Raw genomic sequence first — 17,570 nt, forward strand, 5'->3', positions numbered from 1 at the left:
TCTAACCTCTTCCGAGGCGTTTTCTGGCAGTCAGATGACCTCTAAACGGTTCAAACTGCCAACAGTTCTTGATATCATTATTGTGTTTTTTTTACTCATGAATAAGCAAGTTTCTTGGAGCAGAGATACCTGCTACTCACTTAACCCTTGTGCTATCCTATGACCCCCCCCTTCCATTGACGTGTTCTCCCTACCATGACAAAGGTGGATAAAGGTGGAAAGATTTCATGTAATCCATGGACACCAGTGAAGATCACAAATCATTGAAGAAAAAAGGTTCAGCGCACTGTCTAGTGGGTCTAGATGACCCAACTCCCAACGTTAAAGTGCTTAGGACAGCACAAAGGTTACGGAGCTTAACGTGAATCAGCAGTCCTGTGGATTTTTGAATGTTGGTTAGTAAATGATCTTTACCATCATGGTTTAAACAGGTGCAAAAACATGAGAAACATTAACTGCAACCAGGCTGCAGATAAATATTAAACTTCTTGACTGAGTTCTCAGAAAAAGAGGTTAGAGGTATATGGTAAGAAAAACAACTATTTTTGAAACAGAATTTAATTAAAAATGATAATTTGAACATGACAGGTTTGACCACACGTACTATTAAAATGACTAACATGCCATGGTTTTTTGCCTCGTGCAGGTAGTTTACTTCACTGCTACCTTCCCGTATCTGATGCTGGTCGTGTTGCTCATTCGTGGACTCACACTCCCAGGGGCCTTAAATGGAATCAAGTTTTACCTTTATCCAGATCCGTCCCGTCTTGCTGATCCACAGGTATCAATACAAGTCCCGCCTATAAAAATCTGTTTTCTGCCGCTTTAGTAACCAGTCTCAAATAAGCTTGAGTTGTTTTTAAATGCAACCACAAGGGGGCGGAGCCAGCACTTTGGTGTGCCTAAGTCAGTGTCATTGCAGAGGGCCAGGAAGGGCATTCCATGTAAAACTAAACTAAGTAAGAGAACCATAAGAACTTTCTCACCAGGTCAGTCATGAGACAGGTTAATATTGACTACCACTGGAACTGATTACCTACAAGATAACCAGTTAAAGAAAGAGAGGAGGAAGCTAGTTAGTCCTGACATCGTTCCTCTGTATTAGTTTGGAGAGGACCACCCAACACGGTCTGAACACAGGAGGAAGTGATAACTGTATAACTCAAACAGAGGATATCTGATCTCCGCGGAGGAACTTGTCACCAGCCGTACTTCGTGGAAATAGTCTGAAGCAAACGTGGAGCCTTGGGGTTTGACCTCTGTGAAATAAAAAAGGGGCAAAAGTTCTACAAAGAAATAGTTCCACACGATAGGATCCTCTTTACTCCGTCCTTAGGTAAGCAGTCCTGTAAGTCCAGAGAATACAAAATCCTTGATTAATCTAAAAACAAGCAAGCAAAAATGTCCCACAGTCCACATAAAGAAAATAGAAAGGAGGACAAAAAAGTCAGGATAACACAATAGCAATGTCTGAAGTCCCTCAGCACTCCCTAACTACTAAAATAAGAAAGTGCCCTGGATTTGAAAATCAATTCAAACACCATGCTCGCTGCTATTTTTGTTTTACACAACACATTTGACATCACTGATTTCCTAAATAAAATAAAAAAATCTAAAGGATAAATCGTTAAAAGTTCTTGGATCATTGTTTTCTCCTTCAGGATTGTGTTTTCAATGGTTGATACTTTTGTGTTTCTGTAAAGGACGCTACATACACGTCACTATCTGAGTCCCTGATTGGTCAGAGTGCTGCGATTCAGCAGGAAAATGTTCAACCGCTTGAACATTCAGTGAGAGCTCACTGAACACCAGATTATGGCAAGCTGAAAGGGTCATAATTCATCAGGAAAAGTGTCGTAAAGAACTGTGCTTCTTAGTAGCACATCATTTACGCCGTTCAAAACCAGGCGTCCCATCCAGAGTTACATTTCATTAGGCTTTGAAGACGGGATGTTTTAAGAATGCTCAGGCCTCCTGAACTTTGTCTTATTTTCACAGAGAAAGTAATAAAAAAGATCCTCTGATTTTATTTTTGTTTTTATCTTTACCCTCTCTGCTTAATGCTTTGAATCACTCAGGGGTTAGTGGCATTTAGTTATGTCTTTGATGCCTTAGTATTGAAATCTTGTTTTTTCTGGAATTGTTTTACAGGTGTGGATGGATGCCGGCACGCAAATATTTTATTCCTATGCTATTTGCATTGGTTGTCTTACTGCACTGGGCAGCTACAATAAGTACAACAATAACTGCTACAAGTGAGTTAAGGACCAGAGTGGCAAATGAAGGGACGGTTTTCATGTATTTTCTTTCATTCACTAGAAAGATTAGTTTCAAATGATAGAAAGTTGTTTCAACTTAGTGAACAGAACCTTTAGACTTTTTCTAAAGTTTATTGAAACATTTGGTGCTAGAAGAATTCTCAGTAAAGGCAAAACAATTATTATTTATAGTAATATGATCATATGTTGAGATTTATTGTTTGTATTGTTTTCCAGGGATTGTATATATTTGTGCCTCTTGAACAGTGGAACCAGTTTTGTGGCTGGTTTTGCCATTTTCTCTGTTCTTGGATTTATGGCCTTTGAGCAGCAAACAGACATATCAAAGGTGGCAGAGTCAGGTGAGTGAAGCTATGTCATGCAAAACCAACACTTATGAGCTTTGAAGTGTTTTATAATGATCATTCCTCACAAAAACAACCCCATAGTGGTAATTTGATCCAGTCACATATTTCTTAGTATTCCTCTATAAACCTGCTCTCTGAGCCGCAGCCCCTCCCAATCCACGGCTCAACGCTTTCGTTTTATATGAACAAAATAAACATCCATCTTTGGAAAAGTTCAGATGTTTGTTTTCGTGGGAGAAACTGCTGAGGTCAGCTCTAGGAGGATGTTGTGAAATGGGCGACACCCACAAGGAGAGAAAGGCGGAGCCTCAGAGATCGAGTCATCTTTCTTCTGGGTTGAGAAAAAAATCAGGAAAATAACTAATATTCAATCAAAAAAGTGTTCTATTCCCAAGGTGTTGCTGTTCTTTTTCCATAAATCTGTTCCATTTTCTGTCACTGAGGTAATATCAGACCCCAATGGCCGCTACATTATAGTTTCAGGCAGAATTTGTGGTGAGAGTCTCACAATATTGAATGTCTGTGGGCCAAACTTTGACAGTGAGGATTTTTTTAAAGAAACTGTTTCTTTCTATTCTTAATTTAAATAACAGTCAGCCTGTAATGGAGCTGATTTTAACTGTTGCCTCAACCCAACACTGGATCGCTCCTCATCTAAGCCCTATTCTGTCTCCAAATCCTCTAAAGCCACACAACTTTTTATGTCACTGTTGAATATCAGATCATTCACCTGTTACCCTTGATATTTTCCTCCCAGGTAACTCTCTGTCACGGTCTCCATGACGGTTTAACCCATTGCTGTTCAAAGACACAGACTTTGTTCAGTTTATTAGTGGGCGTACATTTCCACTAATAATACACCAGATCCATCTGCAATTGCAATTTGGGAAGCATGTAAAGCATTTCTGAGAAGGGAAATAATATCAAACAGCACCTATAAAAAGAAGATTCACAAAAGAGCCGCGATCTTTACTCTACTATATCGGAACTGCAAAATAAGTGTGCAGAATCCCCCAGTGCTGCTCTATCTAAGAAACTGCTTATATCAAGATATTACTGAAGTCTTTACCTCTGATGGACTCACAATCAATCCTCAAACTATCAGTGATAAATTTAGGAATTTTTACTCTGCTCTAAACACTCCTAATGTTTTCCTGATGAGAAACGTTACAAAGCTTTCTTTACACATCCTAATATTCCGACAATCGAACCAGATGTAGCTGCTCAACTGGATAAGCCTTTCACCCCTGAAGAACTAAAGAACGCTGTCATGTCTATGCAGAGTGGGAAAGCCCTGGACCTGATGGAAATCCCATCTGAATTCTTTAAGGCAGGGGTGGTGAACAAGTTTGACACCAAGAGCCAAATGTTTTTACTGTGAAAGTCAAAGAGCCACACCACACACTGATATGCCAAGACGTACACACACAAACACACAATTAAAGCCGTATTATTTCCCATAACACACTCCTCTACCTACAACAGAACAGCAAGTATTGTACTTGTGTTTATTTCAAGGAAAGTGTCCACCCTCAATACACATCAAATGCAGCTTAGCCAGAGTTAACACAGAGACTACCCTGGAGGTCAGATACCCCTCCACACACACAGGCACCTCTCTCTCATCTCACACACACACACACACACACATACTCAGTGACGTGCAGTTGGTTGGTGGTTGGTGAGGCGGTTACATCTGCATAATATCTTGATGGGATCAATGGTTGGATTAGAATCCAACCGTGTACATGGGATCAGGAAAACTTTTTCTGATTAGAACAAACGGTCACATGGTCACACTTTCAGTCAGAATAAATCATTGGACATGCGCAGTAGTATTGGAAAAACCGGAAGAGGAAATAAGTCCTACAGTATACAAACTTATATACATTATATATGCCTTATTCATTTATGCAGCAGCTCTGTAATAAACGAGACGATCTTCTAAACGTGCTTTTATTAATGTTATGAATATTATGAAGCGCCTGTTTGCTCATCATTTTATTTTTAATCCGTGTGTCAGTGCTTTTTTTTCTAGAAGAACGGAGCTGGAAGAAGTTGAAGAAGGGTTAGAAGAGGCTAACACGAGCTAACAACATTTTGTCTTGGATGAACATAAATCAATGCGGGAAATTCTGCAATCTGCATCTTGGCTGCACGTAAATATGTGGGAAAAACATCAGCTTTTATTTTGTCGGGACACGACTGGAAACACAAATCCGGTCTTTCCCGTATGAGCTCCAAATCCTTCTCTTAAGCACCGCACCTTCTATGTGTGACGTAAACCAGAGCAGTAGTGACCCATGATCGGAATGAACCGTTTACATGAACAACGATCGGATCTACAATCGGCATAACCCACCTATCTCCATCGGAAAGACATTTTGATCCAAACGAGTCTGATTGGGACAGACTATTCAGAACGGCATGTTTACATGACGCATTTCTCTTCCGATTAGGCGTTTATTCCGATTACTTTTGTCCATGTTAACACAGCTACTCCTCTGAAGTCAGATTTACGATTATAAAACTGAATATTTCACCATTCATCCAACAGTATTTAACTGGTAATTCTTTATAACTCATCAAAGATCCTTACACCAACAAATAGACAAACATCTGGACAGAGCATCCTCCTGGTGTCTAAGTAATTCATATTAACAATAAAAGCATTAAATACATTACATTTCAGATGTGTGAGGCATAAATTAATTTTAACCTTCAGTCAAAATTTTTGCTTTTATAACTTCTTTTTTTTTTAAATTTAATGAATGACTTTTGGCATAAAAAGTATGGAAGCATTTGTGTAGCATAATTAAACATAAAAGTCAAAACCAGAAATGCTTTTTCATTTTCAAAATGAAGCTGCATTTGTTGACTCAAAATGAGAATGAAAAAGCAATCTGTCAAAATGCTTTTTCCTTTTCTTCCTCAACACTGCTTCTTATTCTGTCACTTAATTAAAATGATAAGAAAATGGTATTTGACATTTCATTTTCAAAAAGTTATCTGGTAAATGTGTAGCAAAATTCATTTAGAAATGTCTAATTTGACAATTAAAATGGATTAACAGAAATGCTTTTTCACTTTCAAAATGTAACTGCATCAGATGACTCAAAATTAAAATCAAAAAGCATTTTGAAGGAATGCTTTTTCCTTTTCTACTTAAAAAGTGTTTATTCTGTGTCATAATTAAAATGAAAATGCAAAGAGCTGATTGCATTTTCATTTTAACATCCACCCTGTGAATAGTGTTGCATAATTCAATTCAATTTAGCATTTCCAGAGGGGAGGCGGGGCGATGACGTCAGTGCTATCTCCGTGTGTCCGGCTGCTAACAGACACATGCTAGGAGCAGTGTAGCTTTGTGTCAGCAGCAGAAGAGAGGGCTTTGCGAGCCCCATGCGGCTAGCAAAACGCTTGGAGTCGATAATGCCCACATTAATCAGTCCTGACCAAACTGGCTTTATTAAAACCAGACATTCATACCATAATATTAGGCAGCGTATGAATATTTTATACTGCACCTCTTCAACTGACACCCCCAAAACCATCTCCATGGATGCTGAAAAGACCTTTGATCGGGTGGAGTGGCCGTAGCTGTTCTATACTTTGAGACGCTTTGGCTTTGGCTCAAAATACGTATCATGGATCAAATTACTGTACACATACGTACGCACGTGTTCGCACTAATAATGGCTACTCAAAATACTTCCCCTTGGGCCGTGGAACTAGACAGGGCTGTCCTCTTTCCCCTCTTCTATTTGCGCTAGCCATTGAACCACGTCCGGCGGCCATTAGAACTAGCTCAGTGTGCGGTATCTTGAGGGGTGGCGTAGATCATAAAGTAGCCTTGTAAGCAGATGACCTTTTATTATTTATCTCAGACCTACCTTTTAAAATCTCTCCATGTGTCATTAAGCATCTAGGGGTTCAAGTAACTAAGGAATTTTCTGATCTTTTCAAAACCAACTTTAACCCATTACTGGATCATACAAATTGTGACTTATAGGGTTTGGCCATGCTGCCGTTATCTCTTGCAGGTAAAATAAGCTGCATCCAAATGAATGTGCTGCCTAAACTTCTCTATTTTTTTCAATGCCCACCAGTATTCATTGCAAAGCTAATTTTCAGGTCTTTTTATTGCCCAATTCTTATGGGAAAAAAAGCCGCCAAGGATGAGAAAAATGATATTGCAGAAAAGCAAAGATAATGGCGGCCAAACTTTTTTTTTTTTCAATTGGGCTGAAAATATCTGAACAATATTATTTTGGTGTCGTTGTCATATGGTTGAGCCAACCTGGTTACTAATAGAGGAGTCATCTTATACATCTGCCTCTGCTACTCTACTCTCTCTTTTGTGTTTTCTTCTTTAACTATCTCCCACATCTTATACCGATAACATCATAGTTAAGTATTGTTTAAAGATGGACTCAACTCAAACAACACCTTGGAATCCAAAAAATATCTCTCATGTCGCCACTCCATCTTAACCCTCTGTTTCCTCCATCATCTACTGATAAGACTTTTGCCCTGTGGAGAAGTCCTGGCCTAGTTTCAGTAAAATACTTTTACACAGATGGAACTTTAGCTTCATTTGAATTACTATCTAAAAAGTTTAATCTGCCTAACACTCACTTCTTTAGGTATCTGCGGGCTCGTAATTTTATTTGTCATCACTTCCCTGAGTCCTCCAGTGCCCCAACAGCCACTATGACTGATACGTTCATGGGGATTAACCCCTCTCTGAAGGGTACAATATCAAAAATGTATAACCTCATACCATCCACCCTTGATTGATAGATCTGAGCATCTTGGTCAGAAGAGCTCCATGTGGACATAAATGATGATCAGTGGAGATCTGTGCTTGGACGAATTCACTCATCAATATGCGCCCGGCACTGTATTCAATGTAAAGTGGTTCATAGAGTTCATTGGTCTAGAAGCAGACTTGCCAGAGTCTTTCCTGGTACCGATTCTAACTGTGTAAAATGCAACCTAGGCCCTGCAAATCTTGATGCGCTGTAAAGATCTTCGCCCACCCACTCATTCACAATGGATAAAAGACTCACTTTCTTTTATTAATCTGGAAAAAATCAGACATTCTCTTAAGGGCTCTGGATCTAAATTCTCTGAACATGTCATGTCCTTGACCTAGAAACCAGTGAACTTTCAAATTTATAAACAAGTATGAGGTGTTTAATGTCTGTGCTGGACATAGATTGGTAGCACAGTATATTGTTTGTATAATTATTTTATTTATTTATGTTTTTTTCTTTCTTTTTTTGTTTAGTTACTTTATCTTTTTTTTTATTGTGGTTTTGAATTGTTTGTTTGCTTTTGCTTATTTGAAACATTTCTAAATAAATCACACATTAAAAAGAATGTGTTCTACTGTTTGCTAAAGGTGAAATCGGAAGGTTAGACGTTTTAGATCGTTTACTATAAACCTCTTAAGAATATCATTGTTTAAACCCTTTAAATTGGATCACTGCTGAACTGTTGAGTACACTTGTCTTTTTCTGTGCAGGCCCGGGCCTGGCTTTCATCGCCTATCCTCGAGCTGTCACCTTGATGCCTCTTCCTCAGCTTTGGGCAACATTATTTTTCATGATGATCATCCTGCTAGGTCTGGACAGTCAGGTATTCTTCTATTTTAATGTCTTTTCCCCAGATACTCTAGACCAGGGGGACTCATTACGTTGGTCGATCGTGAAAGACGTGGGGAGATCGTGGCCCATGAAAGATAAATAAACTATATATATAAAAAATTAAAAATGCCGTCAGCTAATCATCATCCTCACCATGAAGTACTGTATGTCAGTTGATTGACACACAGAACGGCCAATTGATCACCCTCTGAGACACAGGTCACTGCACATGCGTGTTTGCCTGCAGTGAGCGCACACTCTTCCCAGCAGCTGTGTGCTGGGTCACCGGTTTACTGAGGCCCGGGCCGTCCTGTGCGCTTCCTCGATTAGAAGCCAGACTGAGACGTCTGAATCGGCATCCCGCCACGGCGCCTGCCGGCAACCCGAGGCTGCTCGGCCAGCAGTGTCCAGGAGAACGCGCTTCGGGGGCCCTGCCCACAGATCAGGGGCCGCCGTTCACTCAGTTGTGGTTAAGCCAGCAGCCCTTCAGGAATTACTACACTATACTACAGCAGAGCACGAAACGTGATTGTTGCTGCTTTCGGTCTTCATAATAAAACGTCTTATTTGTTCTAATTATGGATTACTACAAAGGCTTTGTGTACTTTTACTGTGTAGTTTTGAGTTATTAGTCCAGAAACATAGAATTTTAGACTTAAGACGTAGTAGACATAACTTTGAAGTTGAATCACGTGACTTTGGTGCAGAATTCCAGGCCTTGACTGGTACACTTGTTCTACATGTCCTGCACTGTCATCTCAAAGAGATTTGTGTACTTTAACTGCATAGCTCTGGAATTATTACTACACTAACACAGCACTTTTCTGAAAATACTGCATAAGTGGATATAACTTTGATGTTAAATTTAGTGTAGCTCAATAAGAACATACTGAGAGCTCTTTCTGGGTTTTATCACCTCCTGTTTGCATTTCCTGGTTGATGGAATAAAACCGGTCTTTGTGTTTCAGTTCGTGGGCCTGGAGGCTCTTGCAACAGCCATTTCTGACTTGAACCCCAGCTTCTTCCAAGTCGGCCATCGGCGTAAACTTCTGCTGCTCGTCATCTGTGTCATCTGTTTTCTCATTGGCCTGGTTATGGTGACAGAGGTAAGATCCCTGCATATGAAAACGCACAATGACTGGAAGAGCTGCAGCTGTGGTCTTCTTCACAGGGAGGACTCTACGTCTTTCAGGTGTTTGACTATTATGCCTGCAGTGGAATGACTCTGCTGCTCTTTGCTCTGCTGCAGTCCGTGTGTATAGCTTGGGTTTATGGTGAGTCCAACAACAAAAAGGAGAAAAATCGTGGCTTCACAAAGAATCTTAATCATTCATTGGTCTCATGCATTCTTCCAAAGGTATTGATCAGTTTTATGACATCATTGAAGACATGATCGGATACAGACCTGTGTCTGCATTTAAGTACCTCTTGAAATACGTGACCCCAGTGATCTGCTTGGTGAGTTTGGTTCCTTTCTTCCTGATTCTTTTCCATCTGTTCTATTTCCTGTTGTTCTTTTCCGTTCTGTTTGGTTCAGCCGCATTCTCCTGAGCCGTACTTTGTCCTGCACGATCTTTCTCTAATTTATCGTATTTTCAATTTATCCCTGTGTTTTGGGCTGCCTCACTGCAACACAGTCAGACTGGATTCTGAGTTAACCGAGATGTCATGTTGTGTCTGTAGACAAACCAGTTTGATGGAAATGCGATGTTCTGTGCGGTTCTTTTCTGTGGGGTTCTGCTCTGTGCGGTTCTCCTCTGTTTTCCACTTTTCTGTTACAGATAAACAGTTTAACTCTAAATGGAATAGGTCTTTATTAAAAAATTAAGTTTTAACATCAGTTTTTTCATATGATGCCCAGGTACATGTTAAAGATGAACTGCAAAAACTTGAATAAAACCAACTTTAAATAAATAACTTCTGTAAATGCTTTGAATTAAAGCCTCCCATCAACACAACCTTTTACAAAGAAATGCTTCACAAGCAGCACCAGCTGGATAGAAGCACGTCTGAAAAGCTATCATATTCCGGGCTATAGAGCGCACCTGAGTACAAGCCGCACCCACCCCTCTAATTTATAAAGGAAAAGCCACTTAGTACATACACAAGCCGCACCTGTCTACAAATCGCATGTTGTAATGACTCAAGTAGTAAGTTACCGATTATCCTGCCCAAACACTGTAGAACTACAAACAGCTTCAGAGAGGGTGAAGTATACAACATTTTAGCCTATTTACTTGAACACATTCACAAACGGTCAAACAGCATGGAGCTGACTTCTGCTCACAGCCCCCTCAGTCATGGTGAGGAACTTTACACCCACGATTCCCCACTTCCCATGAGTCTTACAGGCTTAAGGCGGGGTTAACCCCCAGGTCGCCACACTGTGTTGTAGACTGAGGATGTATATGTGCTGAAACCGCGCGTGTGTGTTACGGGTCGGGGATTGTGGGAGTACCCAGGCGCAGAGAGGAGGAGGCAGTTGTTCAAGGTGGATAAGGAGCTTTAATAACTAAACAAACTAAAAACCACTGCAATGCAGGAAGTCCAAAACTTGAAACACTAGAAACACTTGAAACAGGGGAAGAGCAGAATAACAAACTATGGACCAGCACAGGAGGAAGGGAAGGACAGGTGACCCCCTCGTGACCCCCTCCTCCTGGAGGGGGTCACGAGAACCAACCGCCACATGCAGCAGAGTCCGGAGGACGGCCGGAATGGCGTTCAGTCCGGCGAGGCGGGTCCGAGGGGACGACCGGGAGGCCGCGCTGTCCGGCTCGGAGTGTCCAGCCAGCAAACGTTAGGCGGCTCGGCCTCAGAGTCTGGGAAAGCCAGCTCGGACTCAGGGTCCGCGGCAGGGGGCTCGGGCTCAGGGTCCGCAGCTGGGGGCTCGGGCAAGGCGTCTGGTGCAGGGGGCTCGGGCCAGGCGACCGGAGCAGGGGGCTCGGGCCAGGCGACCGGAGCAGGGGGCTCGGGCCAGGCGTCTGGTGCAGGAAGGGGTTGGGGTGCATCCAGCACCCTCCTGTCCACCTCCCCTCTTTCCAGGACCCTCCTGGGAGCGGGGAGAGGTTGGGGTGCGTCCGGCATCCTCCTTGGAGCAGGAACGGGTTGGCTTGCATCCGGCACCTCCATGTACAGGACCTTCCTGGGAGCAGGGACGGGTCGAGGTGCATCCAGCACCCTTTTGGATGCAGGGGTCCTACAGAGCCTGGTCTGTTCTGCCTCCAGGCAGAACCCTCTCAAGGCCCTCTCTGCTGGGTGCGGATTTGGCTGATCCATAATGTTACGGGTCGGGGATTGTGGGAGTACCCAGGCGCAAAGAGGAGGAGGCAGTTGTTCAAGGTGGATAAGGAGCTTTAATAACTAAACAAACTAAAAACCACTGCAATGCAGGAAGTCCAAAACTTGAAACACTAGAAACACTTGAAACAGGGGAAGAGCAGAATAAAAATCTATGGACCAGCACAGGAGGAAGGGAAGGACAGGACTTAAATACAAGCAAGACAACGAGACACAGGTGGAAACAATCAGTACAGAGGGTAACCAAAGTAAAACTCACAACCAAGGTCTAACACAGGAACCTTTCAAAATAAAACAGGAAGTGAACTGAAAACATGCCAGAACAAAAGGAAACAAAACACAAAGGCAAAGAAACAGAAACCGTAACAGTGTGTCTAAGGCTACGTTCACACTGCAGGCTGAAACGACCCAATTCCGATTTTTTTTGCCCCTATGCGACCCAATTCCGATCTTTTCATGACAGTCTGAATGACACAGATCCGATCTTTTCAAATGCGACCCAGGCCACTTGGATTTGCCGTCCTGAATCCGAAACGTATCCGATCTTTTCAATTGCGACCGCCGTCTGACCGGCCAGGCCACCTAAATCCGAATCGTACGTCATCGATACGCAACAAAGGTCATCATTCTGCGTTGAAATAGGCGGGAACGAGAACGTAAACAGCAACCACGGCGGACGATGCTGCAGAGACCCGTCAGTGGAAGGGAAGCGATGTCCCCAATTGTATTAATATTTGGGGTGACAGCACTATTCAGGCCAAACTCCAGGGCTCTTATCACAACCGGGCGGTTTTTGAAAAAAATTAACAGCTAAATGGCCGAGCGTGGTGTTGAACATTTTCTCGCGCGTACTTTTTTTTCTTTCTCCCCTTCCCGACCGTGGTCAGAAGCGCAAGGGACCCAAGGCGGATCCTCCTCCTCCTCCCTGTTCTGACCCTTAGATTCTCCAGGATTCTCCGGAATGGGTTAATAAAGAGTCCATAGCATTTATTCTGGGGGAAACCTTCTTTTATTACCGTTGTCCTTCCTCCGTAACACACAACATGAATGCGCGCCCACACTGCCACCCCCCCCCCCCCATTCTCTCTCGCTGCACGCGCTCTTTTCCTGTCCCTTACACAAACGCGCGCGCGCGTGGGCCCGATACATTCTACAACAGTGGTTACAGACGATCCCGGCTCCAATGCCTTCTTAAAAATGGGAAGATTGTTATTATGGCTCCTTTGTGAAAATAAATTTATTAATGAAAAAGAGCTCCGCTGTTGACAACACTGTTGTTGACATCCATGTTAACGTAAGCTACTTCCGCAAACAACGAGTGACGTCATTCGACATAGAGTACTCTTCTGCGCATGCGGGTCAACTCTGGGTTGTTTCACGGTCACACTGTAGATCACAAAAGTTCGGATTTACTTGGAAATGTGAACGGTCTAGCAAACAATTCGGATTTTTTCAAAAAATCGGAATTGAGCATTAAGCCCTGCAGTGTGAACGTAGCCTAAGATGGAGGAGGGAGCTGCAGCAGAAGTGTGTTGTAGAGGTAAGATCTGGCCTAAAAATTCCAGCCCGACCCGACCCAGCCTGACCAATTAACTTGATTTGCAGGCCCGAGCTCGAAGCAAACCCGAAATTTCCATTTATCCCATAGTATTTTCGGCGGAATAAGAGGCCAGACAAAGAGAGTGAAAGAGAGATCTTGATGCACACTGGCGTCATTACGCGGAAAAATACTGCAGCCTCGGCGGTGCGTGTTTGCCTTTTCAGTTCCCCTGTCTTCAGTTTATCCTTGACTTCTTGCTGCTCCATATCGGAGATACCTAAACAAAATAGATGTGGACTTGCGGAGGGAAGATTACATTCACGACGCGCGCGCAAAGCGCGCCCGGGCTCTGCGTCTGCGCTTCCTGTTTAGTAATAGTTATATAGTACAGTAAACCCTTGTTTTCCGCAGGTGTTCCAAAAAGAACCCGTGATAGGCAAAATCCGTGAAGTAGAAACCTCTATTTTTTTTACAATTATTATACAATTAAATACTCTATTATACATTGAAAAGAAAGAACAAACCATTTTACAGTCTCAAGCATTTGTTTCACAAATAAAGGTACTTTAGAAACGTTTTTTTTTTCAACAAATAACTTCTGTACTGTACTGACAAATAATAATTTTAACCATCGATGTGAACAGAAGGCTTCAAATTGCGGAGATTAGCCCCGCCCACTGCGACCAGGAGAAAATTTAAAATGATTAGTAAAAAAATACAAAGTACAGTGGGACAAATAGTGACTCAGGTGTATTTCACTGCTCTTCAGACTGAGCCGCTGCATCCTGACTCCACTCTCCAGTGTTTTCTTCTTTTGAAGCCCGCGGTGCAGCTGTGTTTGTTCGGGAGAAGAACATAGTGATTGACAGTTGTTGTCGCTCTTTTTTCTATGGGTTTTAGAGAAACTCAAAATTGCAAGAGAATTTGCACGTACGAAATGTTAATTTGGAAAGCTGATTTACCTACGTGTACCTACCTATTAAACTGCAACGTCATTGACGCACAGGTAGAGAAGATGCAGAGTGACTTTTTAGCCAATCAGAATGCAGAACACAATGCACGATGCAAATCCGTGAAGTAGCGAAACCGTGAAAAGTAAACCGTGTTATAGCGAGGGATCACTAATTACCTTACAGCGCATTCTCTGTTTTAACCAAATTATTTATTTATAACAAGTATTCCTTAGTTTAGTATCCACACATCATTTTAGTATACATTTTTATAAACATATTGTAACGACCCAGAGTTGGGACAGAGCTGCGGGTGGCCGGTGCCCCCCTCTTTCTGCCAGTTGCTGGACCACAGTGTATGTCAAACAACTGTGGGCTGGTGACTGGTGGGATAGGGGCGGGGTCTACCTGTGTGCGTGCATGTGTGTGTGCTTGCATGTGCGTGCGTGTGCGTTTGGTGAACGTTCTCCCTCTGAGTAAGAAGCTGGTTGTGCCTTTCGGTTCGTGCGGTAACCGTTCTGACATACAGGATTAATAAAGAGCTGTTTGACAGCCGCCCGCCTAAGGAGCTTCTTTGCAGCCATTACAATATATTTATTAAAAAAGTCAGCGAGAGAGAAGCGCGACCCAACCCGAACGTAATGATTGTCATTTTAGTCCGAAATTCGGGTCAGGTCGGGTTCTAACTCGGGCTCGGGCTTAAGATCTTACCTCTAGTGTGTTGGGGGTGTGCGTTTATGTTTGTTATACAGAGTGAAAGAGAACTGTAATAAAAGAAGGTTTCCCCGAGAAGAAGATGAATGATTCTTTATTAACCCACTCTGGAGACTCTGAGGGTCCAAACCGGGAAGTGAACAACCGAAGGAAGATCCGAGAGGAAAGAAAGAAAAAAGTAATGCAGGAAAGGTTTAACACATGATATATTTACAAAGAAAGACGGCACACAGAAAGAGTTTTCAAAGTTTTAATGATATAAATGAGCTTTTCTTTTCAAACTGTGCCTGTGACGCGGCAGTAACACAGGAGCAACATGGTAGTAACAGCACTAACTCAATTAGAGCCGCTGTGACTTATAAGCAGCGCGTGGCCAGAAGTTTCCTTTCACATCAGTGACACACCGTAACACACTGCTAACACGGCTGGTTTAAAAAACATGAACGTAAAAGTCACTGAGAGCTTTCTTCATCTTCCACCTGTGCACTGAAACCATGGAAGTCTTCCTCCTCAGTGTCAGATTGGAATAGCGTCAGAAATTCTTCACCACACTCTCTCAGTCTCTCCTTCGTTGTAGCTGTCAGTGTCACTCTGAGGTAAATTCTCTCCTGAGCTTGCGCTGTCCTCTCCGTCACACAGCAGACCGGCTTTTCCGTTGGTGATGGTGGATTTTTTTCAAACTGCTTTTAACGATTGCTTTTTAACTTGATAGATGCGTCATATTGTAGTGGCGGTCACGGGCACGTTGGGTCTAATGGCACCAAGGGATTGTGGGATGCGGCCAAAGTAGGGCTGAGCATGGGTGTTTCTTTTTGTTGCACCATGACTGAGTGGTCTAAGAGCAGAAGTGACTTCCATGCTGTTTGGCTGCTTGTGGGTGTGTCAAAATAGATGGTCTTGTTGCTGGAAATGGGATTATACATTCAGCTACCTCTCTGAGACTGTTTTCAAAAATGCATAAATTAGCTGCATCATTCAATAAGCTGCAGGATTGAAAGCATGTGACAAAACTAGCGGTTTATAATCCAGAAAATACGGTACTTTCTTTCTTTTCTTTTTCTTTTTTTACAGAAATATAGCCAGCACTATATCTAAAGCAGTGTTTTTCAACCTTTTTTGAGCCACGGCACACTTTAACCCTGACATAAATCCTGCGGCACACCAGCACCCCAAACAATAAAAAAAGAAAATTCATGGTCTGTACTGATCGACAAACACCCCCCCCCCCCCCCCCCCGCGCGCGCAATCTCACGTGGATTTTTGTGATAATTGTGGCAGAAAAAGCAGGAAGTTGCGGCTGTTTTTTTCTAAGAGATGAACCACCAGCTAAAGACGAGCTTTAGCCAGTATTTTTGTTAGAACTGAGCGACTTTATCAGCAGAATTAAGAACAAGGAAGTGAAGACTTTAACCACTTCTGATTGGTCAGACTGATGACATGTGATTAAGCCTTCAAGAATGATTGGCGGAGACAGTTAAAGGGGCGGGACTTTTCCTTACACAGTTATAGCTGCAGCTAAATCGCGGTACCGTGATTCTTATCAAAATGTCTTTAATAGAATTAAATAAACACAAAGAAAAAGTTATTTTAAGATCTTTTATATTCCTAACTACTCAGTGTTTTATCAGGGCCTGTTTGGATGAACAAAGAGCTGATTTCCTGGAGATGGAAAATGTTTTTAGATCAGTTAATGAGGGCAATTTCTCCACGGCGCACTTGACCATCTCCCACGGCACACTAGTGTGCCGCAGCACACTGGTTGAAAAACACTGATCTAAAGGACTAAGCTAAAAGCTGGAAAGCTCTACCATCTGGTAGGGAGAAATTTGGGTTTCAGCGTGTTTTATTAAGTTTGACGTTTTTAAGTTGAAGGCTGTGGAAAAGCACATAAAACCTGTGGAGACGAATACTGAACCTAAAAATCCATTTTACCATGAATATAATCCTGTAAATTTACAAATTAACCCTGATTTGAAAGAACATAGAAAGGAAAAGCAAATCCACATAGAGATTCGACTAAGAAAAATACTTTTTTTTTACCAATCAATAAAAAAAATCATTATTTGGTTACTATTAAGAAAATGAATGTTATTCTTGTTAGATTATTTAACCAATCTAAGTACAAAATAGAGGTTTAAAAGACATTTGGAGGAGTGAAATACCTTTTGAGAAAGTTCATATTTGGATGTATTTGCCTAAAAACCTCATGTCATGAACTAAACCATTTTTGGTTTGACACCATGTGCTGTGATGAATTACTTTAGTAACTGAATCAAAATATGATTTTCACAAACATGATGTCCCACAATATGACTACTTTTAGATTAAATATAAAATATTTTTAATAAGCAAAGAATGTTTTATTATTTAAATGTTTTTGTCTGTTTCAATGACATTTGTGGTCCTCCATAAATAAGAACCAGAACATATTGTAAATTCATGAAAGTAAAACCTCAGTAATTAATTATTTTTCACAAACAATTGTTGTTGTTTACTTTTAAGTACATTTATAATTAAAATCATCTCTTCATAAAATGTTCCAGGGGACATTCATCTTCTCGCTGGTCAAGTACACTCCTCTGAAGTTCAACAACACCATCGAGTATCCGTGGTGGGGTTACTCGCTTGGCTGGTGGTTCACGCTTTCATCCACACTGGTTGTTCCCTTAGTGATGCTGTACAACCTGTCCGTCACTCCCGGTACACTGCGACAGGTGAGCCAGCGTGAAAAGGCACAATAATAACACAGCTATGTTTGCTCCTTCACTGAGGACAGAGTTTGTCCTTCA

The 17,570-nt window shown here is 42.0% G+C and overlaps 1 protein-coding gene across 6 annotated transcripts in view; it reads left to right on the plus strand.

Annotated features, from left to right (window-relative positions):
- LOC101167601 (sodium- and chloride-dependent GABA transporter 2) overlaps nt 1–17,570 on the plus strand; it is a 30,964-nt gene that overhangs the window by 12,182 nt on the left and 1,212 nt on the right. For 5 of the 6 annotated variants that reach the window (XM_020701433.2, XM_011494609.3, XM_011494607.3 and 2 more), the window contains 8 exons: nt 647–781; nt 2,152–2,255; nt 2,496–2,620; nt 8,157–8,269; nt 9,246–9,383; nt 9,449–9,551; nt 9,635–9,735; nt 17,325–17,495. In XM_020701433.2, coding sequence (XP_020557092.1) covers nt 647–781; nt 2,152–2,255; nt 2,496–2,620; nt 8,157–8,269; nt 9,246–9,383; nt 9,449–9,551; nt 9,635–9,735; nt 17,325–17,495 — 990 coding nt within the window. Of the gene's footprint in view, nt 1–646; nt 782–2,151; nt 2,256–2,495; nt 2,621–8,156; nt 8,270–9,245; nt 9,384–9,448; nt 9,552–9,634; nt 9,736–15,852; nt 15,871–16,553; nt 16,596–17,324; nt 17,496–17,570 lie in introns of those variants that run through there. The other variant, XM_023954678.1, reaches the window with a different exon arrangement.

Source organism: Oryzias latipes, chromosome 5, assembly GCF_002234675.1.
Source record: "Oryzias latipes chromosome 5, ASM223467v1".
Classification (NCBI taxonomy): domain Eukaryota; kingdom Metazoa; phylum Chordata; class Actinopteri; order Beloniformes; family Adrianichthyidae; genus Oryzias; species Oryzias latipes.